This window comes from Pteropus medius, unplaced genomic scaffold (genome assembly GCF_902729225.1).
Source record: "Pteropus medius unplaced genomic scaffold, Ma_sr-lr_union100, whole genome shotgun sequence".
In the NCBI taxonomy this organism is placed as follows: Eukaryota; Metazoa; Chordata; class Mammalia; order Chiroptera; family Pteropodidae; genus Pteropus; species Pteropus medius.
The window spans coordinates 10024657-10041305 of record NW_024349225.1 but is presented as its reverse complement, the minus strand read 5'-3'; the positions used below and the strand labels follow the sequence as shown (position 1 = coordinate 10041305).

The following is a 16649-nucleotide window of genomic DNA, read 5'->3' as shown; positions in this document are numbered from 1 at the left end:
CTGTGTTAAGCTCACACACCCATAAGGGTTGTCGCAGATAGCAAAGGCAGCCAGGAGGAGCAAGATTTTGGAGAAAGACCATACATTTGCTTTTTTGATAAAATCGGTTTGAAAGCCAGTTAGATAATAGTTGGACATTTCATGTAAAGCAGTGTTTGGCACCCTGGCGGAGGCGTTTGTAACTGGGGACCGTTTGCCAAGGTCTCTGGCCACGGCAGGCACTGCCTGGCCGCCCGAGGGATGGGGGATTATCTAAGCACACCTGGGGGCCACTGAGGACGACTTATGGAACAGAGAGCTGAGCATGTGAGCTTGGAACTCGGAAGAGAAGTTTTCGACTAGAAATTAATATTCGAGAGTAAAAAGGGTATCACCTGACACTTTCTCCGGTTTACAAAGAGCTTTCTTAGGCTTTATGGCTGCCCATGGGTCAGACAGAGCAGGAGCAGGGTTTCGTTTCGGATTTGTTGTTTTTACAGATGGAGAGACAGAGAGTCAGAGAGGTTACTGAAAGATTTAAGTTCATACAACTAAGTGCAGGTTTGGTTCAGAATCCCGGTTTTCTTGCCCCAAGTGTCACGTGGGATATGCTGCCCACTATGGGGTGTTCAGCCCGCTGGGCCCCAAGTGGACCCGGACCCAGTCGAAATGCGGAAGAGGAATGTCTTTTTACCCGTTTATGTTGCAAGGTGCTTGTCGGTTTCCTCGTGGCCTCCTTGGTAACCGATGGTAGGAAAACAGAGACCTTCTAGAGCACCCTCCCACGGCCCGCTGCCCGTGCCAGGCCCTGAGTATAAGCAGATGCCCCAGCACATGCCAGTTTGGCCAGCTGGCCCGAGACATCTGGCCAGGCTGCCTGCTCCCTAATGGCTTCCCCAGGGACAGTCCTGGAGAGAGACTTTGGAGCTCTGGTTTGCATTGACTGACAAACTTAAATGACAGGGTGAGTCACCTGTCAGCTGGCAGACTCGCGGCCCTTAGATTCAGGCCAACCAGATGATGAGGGGCTCAGGCTGGGGAAGAGGGTAGAGAGAAAGTTTTCCACGTATAAATAGCTTCAGGGCATCTCAGAACCGGCTTTGGGTCATCTCTTTTTAATGTCACCCCAGGAAGACCCCTGATTCTGGACCCTTTGCATTTTTAGGTTGCCCAGGGGTTGGCTCAGAGATAAAAGGGGGTGGTGATGAGAATCTTTCGATCGCATCATGGTCCATGCCCATGTGTGCCTTGGGTGTCTGGGTCTGCTATAGGGTAAGACCAGGTTAGCAAATAATGGTTCTTTTCAAGTCTGCTGGTCTGAGCCTGCCTGGGACTGAGTGCACACTTTCGGTCAGAATCCAGTCTGGTGGGCAACGCACCATGAGGCCTGCATGATTTTCTGCATTTAGCTCCTTCCTGATGATCTCTTTTTCTTTCTTTGATTAGTTTTGTTGGTTCTCAGGCTCAAAAGGGGCCCGGAAGGCCCAAGACATTCACCGTAGCATTCCTTCCTGGAGGCTGTCCGGCCTAATTGCAAATCAGTCTAGTATTGAGGAACTCTCACCATCTCTCAGGGCTATGCAATTTATATCTGGGCTTTCTGGTCTTAGTGAAGCAAATAATACCCGCATAGCTACTAATGTCATTGTTTTATCCAGTGAATATTTATTGAACACCTATTCTGTGCCAAGCACTAAGAGTACAGCAGCGAACCAAAGCAAGCCCCCGTCTTCATGGAGCTCGAAAGGAGTTGAAGGAGATGAACACTATACCCAGAAAGAACCCTGTCTGCCGGTGAAGACCGCGCTACCAGGAACAGGCGTGTAAGGGGAGTAGGGCGTGGCCAGGCAGGGGTGGCCTGGTTTATACGGGGAATGCCCGCGTGTGCTTTCTGCAGATGTGCAGGAGGTGAGGGTGAGTGAGCCCAGTGAGTGAGTGCCTGCGGGGTGAGCGAGCCAGCACAGAGAGCAGCGAGGATGGGGTGCGAGAGACCTCGGGGTGTCTGCGGAACAGCACCGAGGCCAGTGTGGCTGGAGCAGAGGGAGGGAGGGAGGTGACGGCAGAGTCGGATGGGGGACCAGGAGGTGCGCGGAGGGCCTCCGCGGCCGCGGCGATGGCTCCAGCCTTTACTCAGAGGGAAAGCATTTCCTGCTCCTGGTTCTCTCTGCTTGTGGGTGACCCATCGCACCTCCGTAACTCACACCCATCATTCTACTTCCCGTTTGCTCTGCTGTCATCCTAGCTCAGGCCGCCATCGCCTCCTCCGTAGGCCTTGGTCACATGGCCAAGCAAGGTCCCTTCTCTTACCTCTCGCCCCCAACTCACCAGCACACGGAGCCCACATCATTCCTCTGAAAGCACAGCTGTCATCGAGCCACCCATGACTCGGGGAGACGAGTTCTCAGACCCTGCATGTCCTGAGCCAAACCAGTCCCAGCACAGGCAACCTGACCTCCCCTTCTTCTCCCTGCAAGGGCCGCTGCTCCTGGCTTCCCTCCATGTCCACGTGCCCGAACCTGCTCACTCTCATGAGGCCGCTCTTCATCCCTCCATCTGATGAGCGTTACTGCGTCCCTGACCCCTTATTGTTCCCTCCTAGGATAATCAATCTACTTGGCTGATGTTTGCTTACTGTGTTCTTGTCTTTCCCCCCTACTCAACCATGCACTCTTAGAAAGCAGGTGAACTCAGGGCTGCGCTAGGCCATTTGATGCCTTTCGTGAGAAGCAGGAAAAAAGCACCCCTTCACCTGTGTCAGAGACCACAACTTGAAAAGCGCAGCACAGGCTGGAATTCTGGACACGTTTGCCCCGTGGACCAGGCAGCCTCGGACAGGACACAGCTTCACATCCCTATCTGGTGCCCTGGAACCGTGACCTTACTTGGTCTGGGATCTCTGGCCCTGCCTTGCACAGTGCCCGCCTGAAGAAAATGTTGAAATTCGCTGAATTGATTCCCAACTCATATTTTTATGGATGTGAAAACCAAAAGAAAAGAGGGTGCTGTGTTTGGGTTCAGGGATGGGCGGGTGGACTTGTGGACACTCGAGCTTGATGCTTTGACTGGTTCTTAGCAATAGTCCAAGAAATGATGGCGATGCAGGGCCAGCATAGGGCTGTGGGTCAGAAGTGCATCGTATCAAAATGACTGATTTGCAGATTGACCATTGAATTCAGGGTTTGTCGGTCCGTTTTATGTTGAAGTGTGCTTTAGTCCAGGTAACCGATGTGCACATTTCAGTTTTTGATGTGTATTCCCCGTGGATTGGCAAGAAATAGCACCTGTCGATTAGGGAAGGTAGAGAATCTAAGAGACAATCTGATCGGCAATTAAGTTGAATGATCCTGAGTAAGTTACTTAATAGCTTAGGACTCAATTTTACTATCTGTAAAATGGAATAATTCACAACTTAAAGAATTTTGATGTATTTCACTATATTGAAAGTGCAGTGCCTACCAGGCATGGAGCTGGAGTAGTAGGGGTGGTGATTGGCTGGCTTTTGAGTTTTCATGCACTTTCTGGCTTAAATTTTGAGTTATTCTAATGGGCTAGGTGGTCTCTCTCTCTCTCTCTCTCTCTCTCTCTGTCTCTCACACACATACACACACACCTCACATGCAATTGTGTTCTCTGAACTTTTGGCTATGTTTTAAATATAATTTTATTTAAAGCCATGCCATGTCCCACTTTAAGGTCCCAGATTAAATAGTTAGGAGGTGACCCTGATTCCAAGTATTAAGGGAAGGATTTTTTTTTTTAATTTTTAGTTACAAAAACAAACCTATGTCAGCAAGACAGTGTAATTTATCCACAGTTTTAGAGGGTCACATTAATGCCGGAGCATGTCCCAGGATTCTGCCTAATGAACAGTCTGCACCCACCCACATCAATTTTAGAGGTAGACAGTTTACCTTTGTGACGTAGAGGGCTCCAGGCAGTGGTCGTGGCTTGGGGAGAGGAGCAAGAGTCCCTCTAGATATAAATGAAGTTCCTGGAGGTACCAAGACATCCAGGCGTCTCAAGCCTGGCTCTCTCCACTGCGGCAGGTGCTTACGCGTTCATGCTTCCTCGTTCCGAGGACAGACTTCGGAACTGAGACCCAGCGCGGACTTCCAGCTCAGGGAGACGCTGGCAGATGACTGAGTCTTTTGGGGCCCCTTCGTAAAGTGGAGGATGAGTTTATATTTGTAGGGTCGTTATGAGCATTCAGTGGAGTAACATTAGTAACGCTCGAAAATACAGCATGTAAAGTGTCCCCTGCGCGTTCCTTCCCCATAGCATAGCTGGAGCTCAGTAAATACTTACTAATAATATTTATTAATGGACGAATTTTCTTCCTTTTCCAATGAAGTGCCCAATATCACCCTATGAGCACTTCAGATGTACTTAAAATCTCGCCACTTGTTTCCAGTTTCCATTCTTGCTATATCTTAGATAACAGTTTCCTCTAAGTTAGTTAATGCTTGGGGAAGATGCAATAGGATAGAAAAGAGCTGAGTTTGGAGAAGGGTTGAGTGTGGCAAGACTTGGAAGTGAGGGCCAGTCAGATTCTGGCCATACCTGTGTCCCGGCCTCTAGAAGGAAGTCCAAGCCTCCGTCCTTGCAGATAACTGGCCAGCAGTCGCCCTCCCTGTGGCGTTCCTATCAGGTTCTCTGTGAATCTCCTGCCCAGTGAAACCCTCACCTACCTTCTGGCTTCCCACACAGGACCTGCCTCGACCTCAGGCTTTTGTGCTCTCTCTGAAGCCAGCTCCAGCCCCTGACTGCCTTTGTGGTCCTGCCTCTCCTGGCTCCAGCATCTTTCCAGACTTGCCTCTTCAACCCACTGCCACCCACCTTCCCATTGCTGACACTCGTCACAAATCTGCCTTCTGCTTGACCAAACTGTGAGGGTCTCGCGATCCCAGGTTCGTGCCCCGTGTGAGACTATTGCCTCAGAGAAGGGCAGGCAGCACAGGCACAGACAGGTGAACGCTGGCAGGGATGTGTCTGCCCCTGCTCTGAAGAATACCGGGCTCAGAGTCTGGGGCGGGGGTGGGGGAGCAACAATTTGTAGATCAAAGCTGTTTTGGCTCTTTGTGGAGTTTTCCAGATTTCTCCCGGGAGGCCCCTATTCTGCGGCAGGGGGTGGGAAAGCCCACACCTGGGAGGCCTGCTTGTCTTGCCCACCCTGTCTTCATCCTGAGCATTCCTGAGAGGTCCCCGCAGCCCTTGCTGGTGGCCTGGCCCCGGGCTCTGTGGGGAGGAACGCAGCTACACTCAGACATTCCAGCTGCTGCTCAAACCCAGTGGCACTTCGTTAAATCCTGGGCCACACCCTCTCCTTTGAGTGTTTGCTGGCGTTGCCGTGGCAACCAAATACCCTGTCTTTATGTTCCCCCCTCCTTGCCCTGCTCCAGTCAGCTCCATCACCAACACCTCTGTCGTGGCCTCCTCGGATCTCTCCCTAGTTGCCAAGGGACATAGAGGCTACAGAGGGAGGATCCAAACATCTTCCCCTGTCTGGTACCCAAGAGAGACTGTTTGGAAGGCCCAGAGGTCCAAAGTATGTTCGGATGACTTTCTCGGTCACGGGTTGGCCGAGGTGTGGGCACATCAGGTCAGTGGGCGTGGTAGGGTTCCACACCGTGCAGATAGCTCAGTAGCTGGGAAGGTCTGTCTGAGAACATGACCAGGCTACAGGGTGGGGATGAGGGTTAGGCTTTGACCGGTATGCCAGTATAGATCAACACCCAGAGGGGCCAGACGCGGGAGGGGTTCCATTTCCACGTACACCAGTGAACTCATGTCACGAGGAGCCTTGAAAGCGCACAGGCCCAGCCCCCCGGTTGCGCCTTCTCCGTGTGCTGATGCCCAGGGGGAAGCAGTAAGATCGGGACCTCAGCTTTGCCGCATGCAAGAAAGACCCCTCCCCGTCACCAGCGAAACAAAACGACAGACGAAAACTTGTTTGGTCAAATTCTGCTCTTAGTTCAGCTCCCTCGCCATGTTGACCTTCAACAATAATCATTTTATTATGTTGCATAATTTCAGGAATTCGGTTTGGGGTTGGCAGGGCGATTCTTCCCTTTCATGTGACATTGACAGAGGTTGCTGGGTGGTGTGCAGCTGGCAGGGGGACTAGTCTCGAGGTTCCAAGGCAGCTTCGTTCACGCATCAGGTGCCCCGGCAGGAATGTCTAGGAGGCTGGGCTGAACTCGTACAGTGGCTCGTAGCACGTACTCGTGGCCTCTCTAGCGTGGTGGCCCCAGCGTGGCGGCCCCAGCGTGGCGGCCTCAGATTTTTCATGTGCTGACTCAGAATTCCAAGAGTAAGAGTTTCCAGAGAAGAAGGCAGAAGTCTCAAGGCCTCTTATGATTCGAACTGGGAAGTCACACAGTGTCACTCTCATCAGAATCTATGCGTTAAGACAGTCAGTCGTAAACCCGCCCAGAGTCAAGGGGAGAGCCAGCAGAAGACACTGCTAGATGGGAGGGTGTCAAAGAATTAATGGCCACGTTTTAAAACTGCCACAGTCTTCATCTGCTTTTAATAATAGCTCCTGCTCACACAGAGGCCAGAACTTTGCAAGAGGGCCTACTCGGCATGCAGGTGCTTCACAACTGGTTACGAAAGATAAAGGGACTCACATTCTGGTGGCAGCGGAGATGACATCTATTTACGTTACATTGTAGAGAGCAAAAAAGATTTTGAGTGTTCGGGCCACCCACCACGAGGCATTCCACCATAACCAGCCTCTCCCAAATGTAAGATAGGAATGTGGGATTTTTCTTAGATGCCCAAAGTATACATTTTATCAACTGCCACAGCATCTGGCACTTCTCTGTCATATTTCTCTTCACATTTGTAGCAATGGGTTCAATGTCTAACCTTCCCCATAAAAGGCCATGCTCTGTGATGGAGAACAAGCTTGTCTTATTCACCAGTGTACCCTCTGACCGTGCGTAGCGTCTGAATTACAGCAGATACGCAATAAATACATCTCATTGGCTAATTATTTGGAGAAGGTGGCAGAGAAAAAATGAAAATCATCACTGCATAGTAATATTTGAAGTTTATAATTTGCTGTGAAATATTTAACATTTTTTTTTTCTAGTGAGGATAATAGGCTATAAGGCCTAGGTATCTGAAACCTAAGGTGAACGTTTACACTGTAACAATTCCCCAGTTTTTCCAACTGGATGACTCCGATTATTTCAAGGTACGAGGCAACGCTCACACACCTGGCACTTACTAACAGCTGCGTTTATTATTTAGTTGATTATTCCATTTCTTTATAATCGTACAATAATTCTCTTTTAAACAATACTGCTGTACCTGACGTTGGTCACATTGTATTCTTTCTTCCTTTTACAGTAGTGAAGCGTTTGTCTTCACACTCGATTTTTTAATAGAACATTTGAATATCAGGAAGTATGGTTAACTAAAAATAACGAATGGACCAAACTCCAAAGAAAACGATTGCACACTCAGCGAAAGGTCGAATGCTATGACGATGTGTCCTGTCCACTCGGGGAGGGACGCCGGGGTCTCCTGGGAGCCGGGAGGGAGCTGGTGGATATAAGACCTGTTTGGCAGCCTGAGAACTAGAGGTTTAATACTGGCCCAGAACCGCTATCCTTTCTAGTCAGGACGGGCTCCTCTGGGTGAGCTTTGGGGAGTGACATCGGGGTGCGAATGATTATGTTTCAACCCTGAGGGGATCCCGGAGATCTTCCCGTCTCGTTCCATACTGGAATTGGGTGGCGGTGAGACCCATAGGAATTGGTGGGTGAGTGCGTGTGGCGAAGTGAGCATAGCAGTGTGATTGTGGGTATGTGAGGGGAGAGTGGGTTTGACTGGCAAGCGTGGGGCGGGGGGCAGTATGAAGACATTTGTTGAGATGAGCGGGATATAGTATCAGCGGGGTGAAAGGGTGGCAGATATGCGTAACCATCGCGTGCAGGGGACAGGCATCGAGTGTGTATCAGGTAGTGCGGTGACATGTATTGAAGACGCGTGAATCAGCATCACAGAGAGCGAATATGTGAAGAAGAAGGCATCGTTAGATGAAAAGACGACGTGCTGAAGCATTGACGAATCCAGAAGACGGCGAAGGATCAACGTCCAGAACCGTGAGCGGCGATAGCCGCAGATAACCAACCAGAAACGATGATTTGAAAAGAAGAAGGCATGTTGATCTATGATGAAGATCCATGCCGACGCTGCAGAGCAGCAGGCAGAACGAAGACAAGAACCGGCGAACGCATCTGTGTGCATGTGTAGTGTGTATAGTACTGTGTAGTGTGTATAGTGTGTATGTAGTGCGTGCGTGTGCAGTGGTGCGGGTGTGTCTGTGTGCACCCACAGGTGCAGGGAGGAGGCCCGAGGGGACGCTGAGGGGGGAGGAGCCCCCTGGGGTGGGAGGGGCAGAGGAGGAAGGGGAGGGTCGCAGGCCGGCAGAGCGGCGCCGAGCAGAGGAAAGGGGATGGAGGGGCTCGGGAGGGCAGGGAAGACAGAGGAGAGGGGGCGACAGGGAGCCTCTAATCAAACCGACGGAGGGGACCAAAAGGGCGACCGATGCCTCTCCCTGTCCTCCCTCCATGGCCCGCCGGCTGGCACCTCACCTGCTGCGGGGCGGGAAGGTAGCGACACCTCCCCCTCGTGCTCGTGGACCTGGGTTTCTGTGCAGACTTGGAGAAGGGACGGGGCTCGGTGGCAGGGCAGAGCTGGTCCCACCTCGGCCTGCCCACTGGTAGGTGTCCAGCTGCCTAGGGCATCTTCCTCCCTGGTGATGGTGAGACCCCAGCCCCCGAGGCATCTCACCCGAGGCCCTGCATTCACCACGGTGGGACCCGAGTTTTCTGCTAGTCTTTGCCCTGGAAGCGGGGAAGTCCCTGGGGCGGGGGGCAAGCCTGTCACTCCTTCTGGGGGAAGATGCAAAGAGCAAGGGGCGCACTGTGTGCTGAGGGAGGAGGAGGCCTCGCTCGCTCCCGCGGCCGTGGGGACGGCCTGTGCTGCACAGCCGGCCAGCTGGGAGCTGCTCTAGGGGCAGAGCGAGGGTGCGCCACGGACGCGTGGGGAATGGAAGCTCCTGGGCAGGACCCGTGGAGCTCGCGGCTCGCTCGGCCACCACCCGCCCCGGCAATGCTGACGGCAGGGCTGCGGCGGGCAGCGGGGCTGCGGCAGGCAGCGGGGCTACGCTCCCGGGCCCTGGAGCACGGCCGCAGGCGTCCACGCTGTAGCGCAGGCGGAGCGAGTGCGGCGTTCGGGGCAAGTCGTGCGCCCTCTCTTTGCCTCAGTTTCCTCATCACCGAAGCTGAGAAGAGCACGTCGGGCAGCGGTGAGAATTCAGTGACACGTAAAGTGCTTACGGCAGCGCCCGGCATACAGCAAGCACGCAGGGGATGCAGCCTGTCATTATTACTGTGTAGAAAAAAAATCAGTATAGCACAATGGCTGAATGCCTGGCCTGATAGATCTGACAGCCTCTTCTTGAGTTTACTCTGGTGTTTCCACATCAGGAGCCCAGTCAAAGGCAGGGTGGCTGAAAGTGCGTGATCGGGCCTCTGAGGTGTGTGGGGATGGCTAGGGCCCATCGGGGTGGCCCACGTGGCCCTGCAGAGCGCTTTCTGAAAGGCTGGGCTTCCCGTAGCCATTCCACTCATGACGCCTGTGACAACGCTTGGGCAGTGGGGCAGACACAACGGCCAGCCTTACCTGCAGTCAGGGGGGTGCACCTACACAGAATTCCTGCTGCTCCTGGCAACAAGGTGGGGGTGAAAATGGTGCCACCCTCCTGCCGAGGCTCATCCAGGAAAATGGTTTGTACAACTAGCGACATAATTCAATTTAGCGAGGGGAGCGGGGAATGGACAGAAGCTTTTTGTGATAAGTAATAACTTCGGTTCTCTGAAACACTGACGTGGCAGTACTGACCCCTCCTGGCCCACAGCAGACATCGGACGAGCCTCATCCGTCCAGGGTGAGCGGTGCAGACCCTAGAGGATTGGGAGCCTGGTGTCTACTGGTGTATACTGGGGTCTGCAGACGCTCAGCCTGGAGGCACAGGAGTTTTTAAAAAACAGTAAAGTCCGCTCCTTTTCCAGACCGTGCATCGCTAACCTTCTTCCAGGTAGAGCGTGCTGAAGGCAGCATTTTGTTGCCTCACAGACGATAGAAGGGAGAGCAGAGGACAGAGGAGATCGATTCTAGTCCTGTGACATGGACGAGGAGCTGAAAACCCAGGAAGTGCGCTGGGGCCCCGAACAGAGGCTGGATTCACCTGTGGGGGCGAAGTCAGTGTTAGGAAGGCCTTGGGGGGTGGGGTGGGCAGGGAGCATGAGACCTACACAGGGGCCACCTTCCCCATCTTCTTCTTGTCCTTCTCTGTGTCCTGGCCTGGGCTCCCCGCGTGAAATGCAGCCCACGGCTGGGCTCACAGCTTTCTGGCCTCGTCTCTGTCCCCAGTTGCAACAGACTCAGGAACTCAGGGAGCACAAGGTGCCTGACTTGATGGGCCTTTCATGGGAAGGATGACAGAACTCTTGAGCATTCTGATGAAACTCTTGGGGGGGAAAAGGAACAAATCAACCAAAAAACAATTCCCAGTATAGTCGGCTAAAGAGTGAAGCCACTGGCCAGCAGGCGTGCGCCCTGGTCGTGCGGATGGAGCTCAGGCCGAGGAGTTCTACGGGGAGCAGAGATCAGTTTCTCCCTGGTGTCGATGGTGCCCGTGGAGGTTTTAATGTTCCATTAAAAAATATTAAAAACCCGCGAACCAACCCAGACATCCCCCGCCCCTCTCCCGTGTCCTTCCGGCATCATGGCGCTACATGTCTTTGCTGTCGCCGTAATCGTTGTAGGGCACGCTCAGGGTCTGCTCCTCGCACGTCTTCCGGAGGTCCTGGCTGAGCTCTGACCAGTCCAGTCCGTAGGGCTTGATCTCGCTGTAGCGGCAGCCCAGGTACTTGAGGGGGCTGCGTCGCAAGCTTATCCTGGGTTCCTGAAGGAGGCCGTTGCACCAGCTGCTGAGGTCCCCAAGCTGGGAAAGGATGAGGCCAGCTTTCCTAGGGATTAAGCACGGGGGTTAGAAAGAGGAGAAAGCGGGAAAGGCAGACGGTGGGGAGACGTGAAGCTCCAAGGGGGGCAGAGGCCGGTCTGTCTTGCTTATTGTTTTATCACTGGCACTTAGAACTGGGGCCCTCCATAAATATCTGTCAAGAGAATGAATGAATGAATGGATGAAAGAAAAAATTAATCAATAGGATGGTTATGCAAAGCGGGGCAGTTACCGAGCGAAACGAACAAAACGCAAGAGGAAAAAATGAAGAGGAAATAACTAATATTTTAGTGGTAACATCTGTCCTTTTAGAATGATGGAGTCGGCTGTTTTGAAAGACAAATCAAATCAATTTTCTTCAAAGCCAGTAATTGATCATCATTAAATGACAAGGTGTTTGACTGTTTCCCTTTTCAAGGTTATTTCTGAACTGAGTGGAAGCAGCTGATATATTGAACGTCGGGGGATTCCAAATGCAACTAATTATTCCAAATGCAACTAATTATTCCTGTGTGGAGGTCATTAGGGTGTGACGCGGATGAGGACAATGACGCCCTCGGTGCACGATGAGGCAGGGTCCTTCTTGGGGAAAGTGCAGACTCAGTGGTGCACTTTGCCCACTTTACCTCCGGGAGGGCTCATGTTCCCTTGCGCCGTCTCCCCCGGGAAGGAAGGCACCGCCATCGAGCCCCAATCGAGAGCAGAAACAGGGGTGACGAGAGAGCACCTGAGCTGTGGCAGATTCCTGAGAAGGGAGCAGAGGGGGTGTGGTACCCCAAGTTCACACACGCTGGAAAGGCCAAGAATGGTGTGGTCACATCTGCGTACAGCTTGGAGACATGGGCTGTCACCACCCTCTACCCACTGCCGTGTGGGCTTCTTCCTGGCACCCATTTCTGGTGTTACAGAAAGGGACTGCCTGGTAGCCAGTTCTCAGATCCTCCCTGGTTTTGACTCAGGATGAGCGCAGGAGCAGGAGTCCCTCACTCAGCCATGTTCTTCTTCTTCTCCAAAGACCCAAGTGACCAGAGACCCATGGAGGGAGAGTCTCTTATTTGAACAAACTCATGAAAGGCTGTGAAACGCCGTTCTCGAAAGCTCGATGAAAGCTCTTGCAGTCTTTATCCACTTCTCAGGTAGGAACCATCTCTCCGCATTTAATCAACAATTCCTTCCAGAAAATGGAAGTGTCTGCAGCCCATTTAGAGCAAGCATTCAGACAACAATGGCCACATCGGTTTCATTCCTCTTCTGTCCTGGCAGTGAGCATCGGGGGTGAGCTCACTGCATTCCTGGGAGGGCGAGCGGGAGAGGGGCAGGGCCGATGGCGGAGGAAAGGTGTTGAGCTTCAGCAGCAAAGTCGAGGGGCTAAGGCAGTGTGAGGTCGTCGGAGGGGTAGGCATGTTTCCTTCAATTTCAATGGTGGGTCAGAGGAAATCAAACAAACACTCCGCCTGCCGACTAAATACCGTCCTGTGCAGATGGTCTCTCCTCTGCCTGTCAGACTCTGTAGTTTGGCCAAGCAGGCTTTCCGAGAGTCATTACCAACAGGGACTTTGGTGGCCCATCCTCTTAATCTGTCCTACTGCATGTCATGAGTCGCTGACAAATTTGGGGGAGGCGGAGGCAAGGGGAATGGAAGAAGAGTGAGGAACAGCATCTCTACCACCTTCGAGAAATCGATACAGGAACGCATCCCGGCCATCCTTTCCGACAAATGGATTTGATTAGCCCATGGAGTCTTTGGGGCTACCCGCATTGCTCGCTTTTACAAAAATAATAATTAATTTGGGTCTGCCCTTGACTTCCCTCTTTCTTTTTAATTTTTTTTACTCTGTTAGGCGAGGCAACCCTTGGTTGACCTCACAGATTACAAGGACCTTGTCAGCTTACGATCCCTTATTTTTTAAAACTACAGCACTTGGTCTTCCTAGGTGGTCTCCCATCCAAGTACTAACCAGGCCCAACCCTGCTTAGCTTCCGAGATCAGACAGGATCAGACTTGTTCAAGGTGGCATGGCCGTAGCCTCCCTCTTTCTTAATAGCAATGCAGCCAATGTTGTTCTCAAAATATTTTACCCCCAGCTCAGTCTGGAGACCTCCACGAATTTTCATGGAAATGGACAGCACTGAGCTGAGGAAATCCCTTCTGCGTGCTCACAGGAAGTAGGTACTAGGTACTCAACAGACTCTCACAACTGACTGCAAAGTGGGCTGATGTATCTCAGGGCAGAGGACTTTCTCTTTCCTGTGGTTCTCCCTGAGATCCACGGCACTAATAAGGAAAACTTCATTTTCCACAAGCTAAAGAAGCTACACATTTCTTTTCTAATCTCTATACAGCCTTGAAAAACCAGTATAAAGGTCTCCTGGAAGAAGAGTTTGGGGAAAGGCGTGTATAGTCAGCAGCAGGCCTCACTTTACAAGCGAGACCTACATTTCTTCCCCTGCTCACTTTCCTCATTAATGAATTTTCCTTCTGACTCTTGAGTTACAAGAGAGGAACTGGCAATCCAAGCGCCCTTGGAAATCGAGATGATATATGAAATGTCTGTGCTATTCAAATTGTGACATTTATGTTCCCTAACAGAGAGCTGTATATATACACACGATAAATGTCACAGGAAGGAGGATAGGGAGGAGGAGAAGGGGGAGCAAAGAGGAAGGAGGGAATGGGGAAGAAGGGGGCAGGGCGTTGGGGAGGGGGATGACGTGAGTGACAGGAGGGCAGGGGTGTGATAAGGTATGGAGCAGGGAGGACATTTCTTAGTACGTGTTAACCTCCTAACCTAGGGTTGGCTTTTTACCAGAACCGTGACAAAACAAATGAAAAGTCCCTTGTCTGTTGTCCTCTGGGTCTTGGTCCACAGTAGTGCACCTGTTTGCTCAAGGATTCCCACCCTTTATCGACGTCAGGAAGAAATTTACGGAATGCACAAAGATTCTTCCTGACCTTACACATGATGTCATTTTATGTCAGGAAGATAATCCTAAATTTCCTCCTTCCTTCAAAAGAAAGAATTGTTTGGGAAATGTCCTGAACAATGGTCTTTTAGGAAAGTTTATAATTTCTGGCTACAAGAGGAGGCACACTGAGGCTGGGTTGCCCCCTGGTTTGGTCAGAGGTCAGATGGACGGGATGATTTTGGGGTGATATTTTCGTTCAGCCCTGTTATCTGGAGTGCAAAAATTCTTTTAGCGCCAGAGGATACAACCACATTGATTTTCTTCATTTTCTTTCTTTTTTCTCTATTCTCAAATTCTTGCCATATTTTGTTTTTCTTCATGAGATTCTAAATAATTTTGGGACATACAGGTACCAACATTCTCTGTAAAAGCCTCTTCACCCTGTCTATCTCTGTAAATTCCAGAATTTCCAAGGAAATTGTTTTTCTCAAAGTAGCAAATGAATATGTTATTCTACATATTCTTCCTGTTCCTCTCTTTCAAAGACATGCATCTGGGCTTGCAATCTAAAAGCAGTGGGTACTGAGTTTTCGAAAGTTGTCACCTGGGGGTCAGAGGAAGTTAGCAAACGTGATACTACCCTAACTTTAGCTAAGATAGATGTCAAGGTGAGTCATTGACTACCCCCACGTTGTCTTTTGAGAGTGTGGAATTTAGCTCAAAATATATCTGTAGAATGCACATAATATATGCAAAGTTCGTACGCAGTAAATACTTTTTTGATAACCTCTTTAATAAATTCCCTAATTTTCCTTCACAAGACTAAGCTTTTGGCACCTACGGGTTTAGCATTTGAAAAGCTGTGTCAGCATGGTAGAGAGGGGAGGCAAAGCAGGTCAAGGGCAAACTTTTTTCCAGGTTCAGGAAATGCATTCATGACTTGACTACTTAAATACAGCTTATCCAAAACTAATCTGTACGAACTGAGCTGTCTAAAGCGCAGGGCTTACTTCTCCAAGCACCTAAGCTCACCCAGGATATCGATGCAAACGCCTGAGCGCATTATTATAGAGGAGGAGGTACCCAATTTCAAAGAGCCGAGGTCTTTAAAAGAGGCAGTGAAGTTTAATGATTACCTGGGGCCTAATTCGTCCTCACACCGCCAGGTGAATTCTCCAAAGCTCTCGTAATGCTGGTTATAGTGGTAGAGGACTCGATGCAGGGTGGGGGAACCGAGGTCCAGAAGGGTGTTGTAGGCTGTCTGTTGCTCCTTCCCGCTCGTGTAGCCATTGAAGAGATTGTAGATCTTGTCTGCTATTTCTGAGGCAGATAAGGCAAATAAATAAGATTATATATATGTATATAAATGATGTATACAGACACGTATGTAAGCATGTGCGTGGATGTGTGTGTATGCACATACATGTACAGCAGTGTGTGTGTGTGTGTGTGTGTGTGTGTGTGTGTGTGTGACGTTACTTAAAGAATGCTGAGCCTAGAGCATGGAGAAAGTGGGTTGACTAATTCACTTTACGGCTGCCTCATCAGGTAAGTCTTCGAAGAGAATACCTCCAAGGTCAATGTCAGTTATAATATTCTGTCTTTACCCATGTTTCCTAAACATACAGAGCCTGAGGCAAAAGCTCATAGATTAATACTTTATTGGCAAGTGTGACCCCAAGGAAGCATGAGGGAAGACAAAGGGAAATGTGACAAGAAAGTAGGCAGAGCCGACAGAGAGGAGTGAGCTGGTGGCTGCGTTTGCCAGAGGGGACGTAGGAAGGGACCGGATTCCCACTGGTCCATGGGGTGAGGGGGAAGGAAGAAGACTTTAGCTCTAGGTCCACCCCGTGGTTGGCCCACGGTGCTTCACATCTGCCCCTCAAGACATTACCTCCTCTGTACGTCTAGCTGCGTTTGCTTGGGTACCAAGTGGGTCCTACAAAAGGCAATAGGGAAGCCCCGAGCAGCCGGGGGCAGGCATTTGGCTCAGGGGTGAAGTGAGGCACTGTCAGGTCCTGACTTGAGCAACTTGAACCTGAAATAGCCACAGTACCAAAAGCGACCTGGCCCCATGACTGCAGAACCTTTGCTGGGGCCGCCCAAACCAGATATGAAGACACGCTTGCTGACACATAAATGAATTCCAGTACATTCTGCAGTTCCAAATGAGTAATCTTTCAGTTTAATTTATATCTTTTATACTTCTGCCTCGAAGGCATGCATTGCTAAGCTGAACTTGGCATTTTCTCCTAGAGAGTTCAAAGCATTTTATCATGCACTGTTTTCTCATTAAACCTGTCAGAAAGGAGATTTGTTTACATTTCCTTCCTAAACAGCTGGGAACTAAGATGGGCGAGCAACGCTTTGTTTCAGCGCCAATGTTAAATCTGGAGATGAAGAAACGAAGTCTGTATAGGTTTCTAAGCCAGACTGCCCATTTGATGCCCTGCTAGTTTAAAGGCATAGCAACCTGATTCCTTGTCACAATTCTAAGTGAATCCAGGGCTGCTGGTCATGACAGTCATCACTGCAGGAGTCTCCTGGGTTGGAATGCATATACTTCTACCCCTACTCTGCCTAGACATTGAAATAATTTCCTTCCTTTTCTATCTTGCCCATTGCTAATGAGGACAGGAGCCCAATCTTACTTCCTCGGTGTTCGGAGTGGCTAGCCCAAGGCCAGACAATATCGTAGATCAAAAAACCTTAGCCAAACGAA

General features: G+C 50.7%; 1 protein-coding gene and 1 pseudogene across 1 annotated transcript in view; both read right to left on the bottom strand.

Moving 5' to 3' along the window:
• Positions 1–10227: 10227 nt before the first annotated feature.
• ASTN1 (astrotactin 1) overlaps positions 10228–16649 on the bottom strand; it is a 180462-nt gene continuing 174040 nt past the window's right edge. The window contains exons 22-23 of the mRNA XM_039881411.1: positions 15064–15247; positions 10228–11027 (exon numbers count right to left, since the gene is read on the bottom strand). Of these exons, the coding sequence (XP_039737345.1) occupies positions 10790–11027; positions 15064–15247 (422 nt within the window). The 3' untranslated portion in view covers positions 10228–10789. The remainder of the gene's footprint in view (positions 11028–15063; positions 15248–16649) is intronic.
• LOC120617851 (uncharacterized) lies at positions 12930–13048 on the bottom strand (annotated as a pseudogene).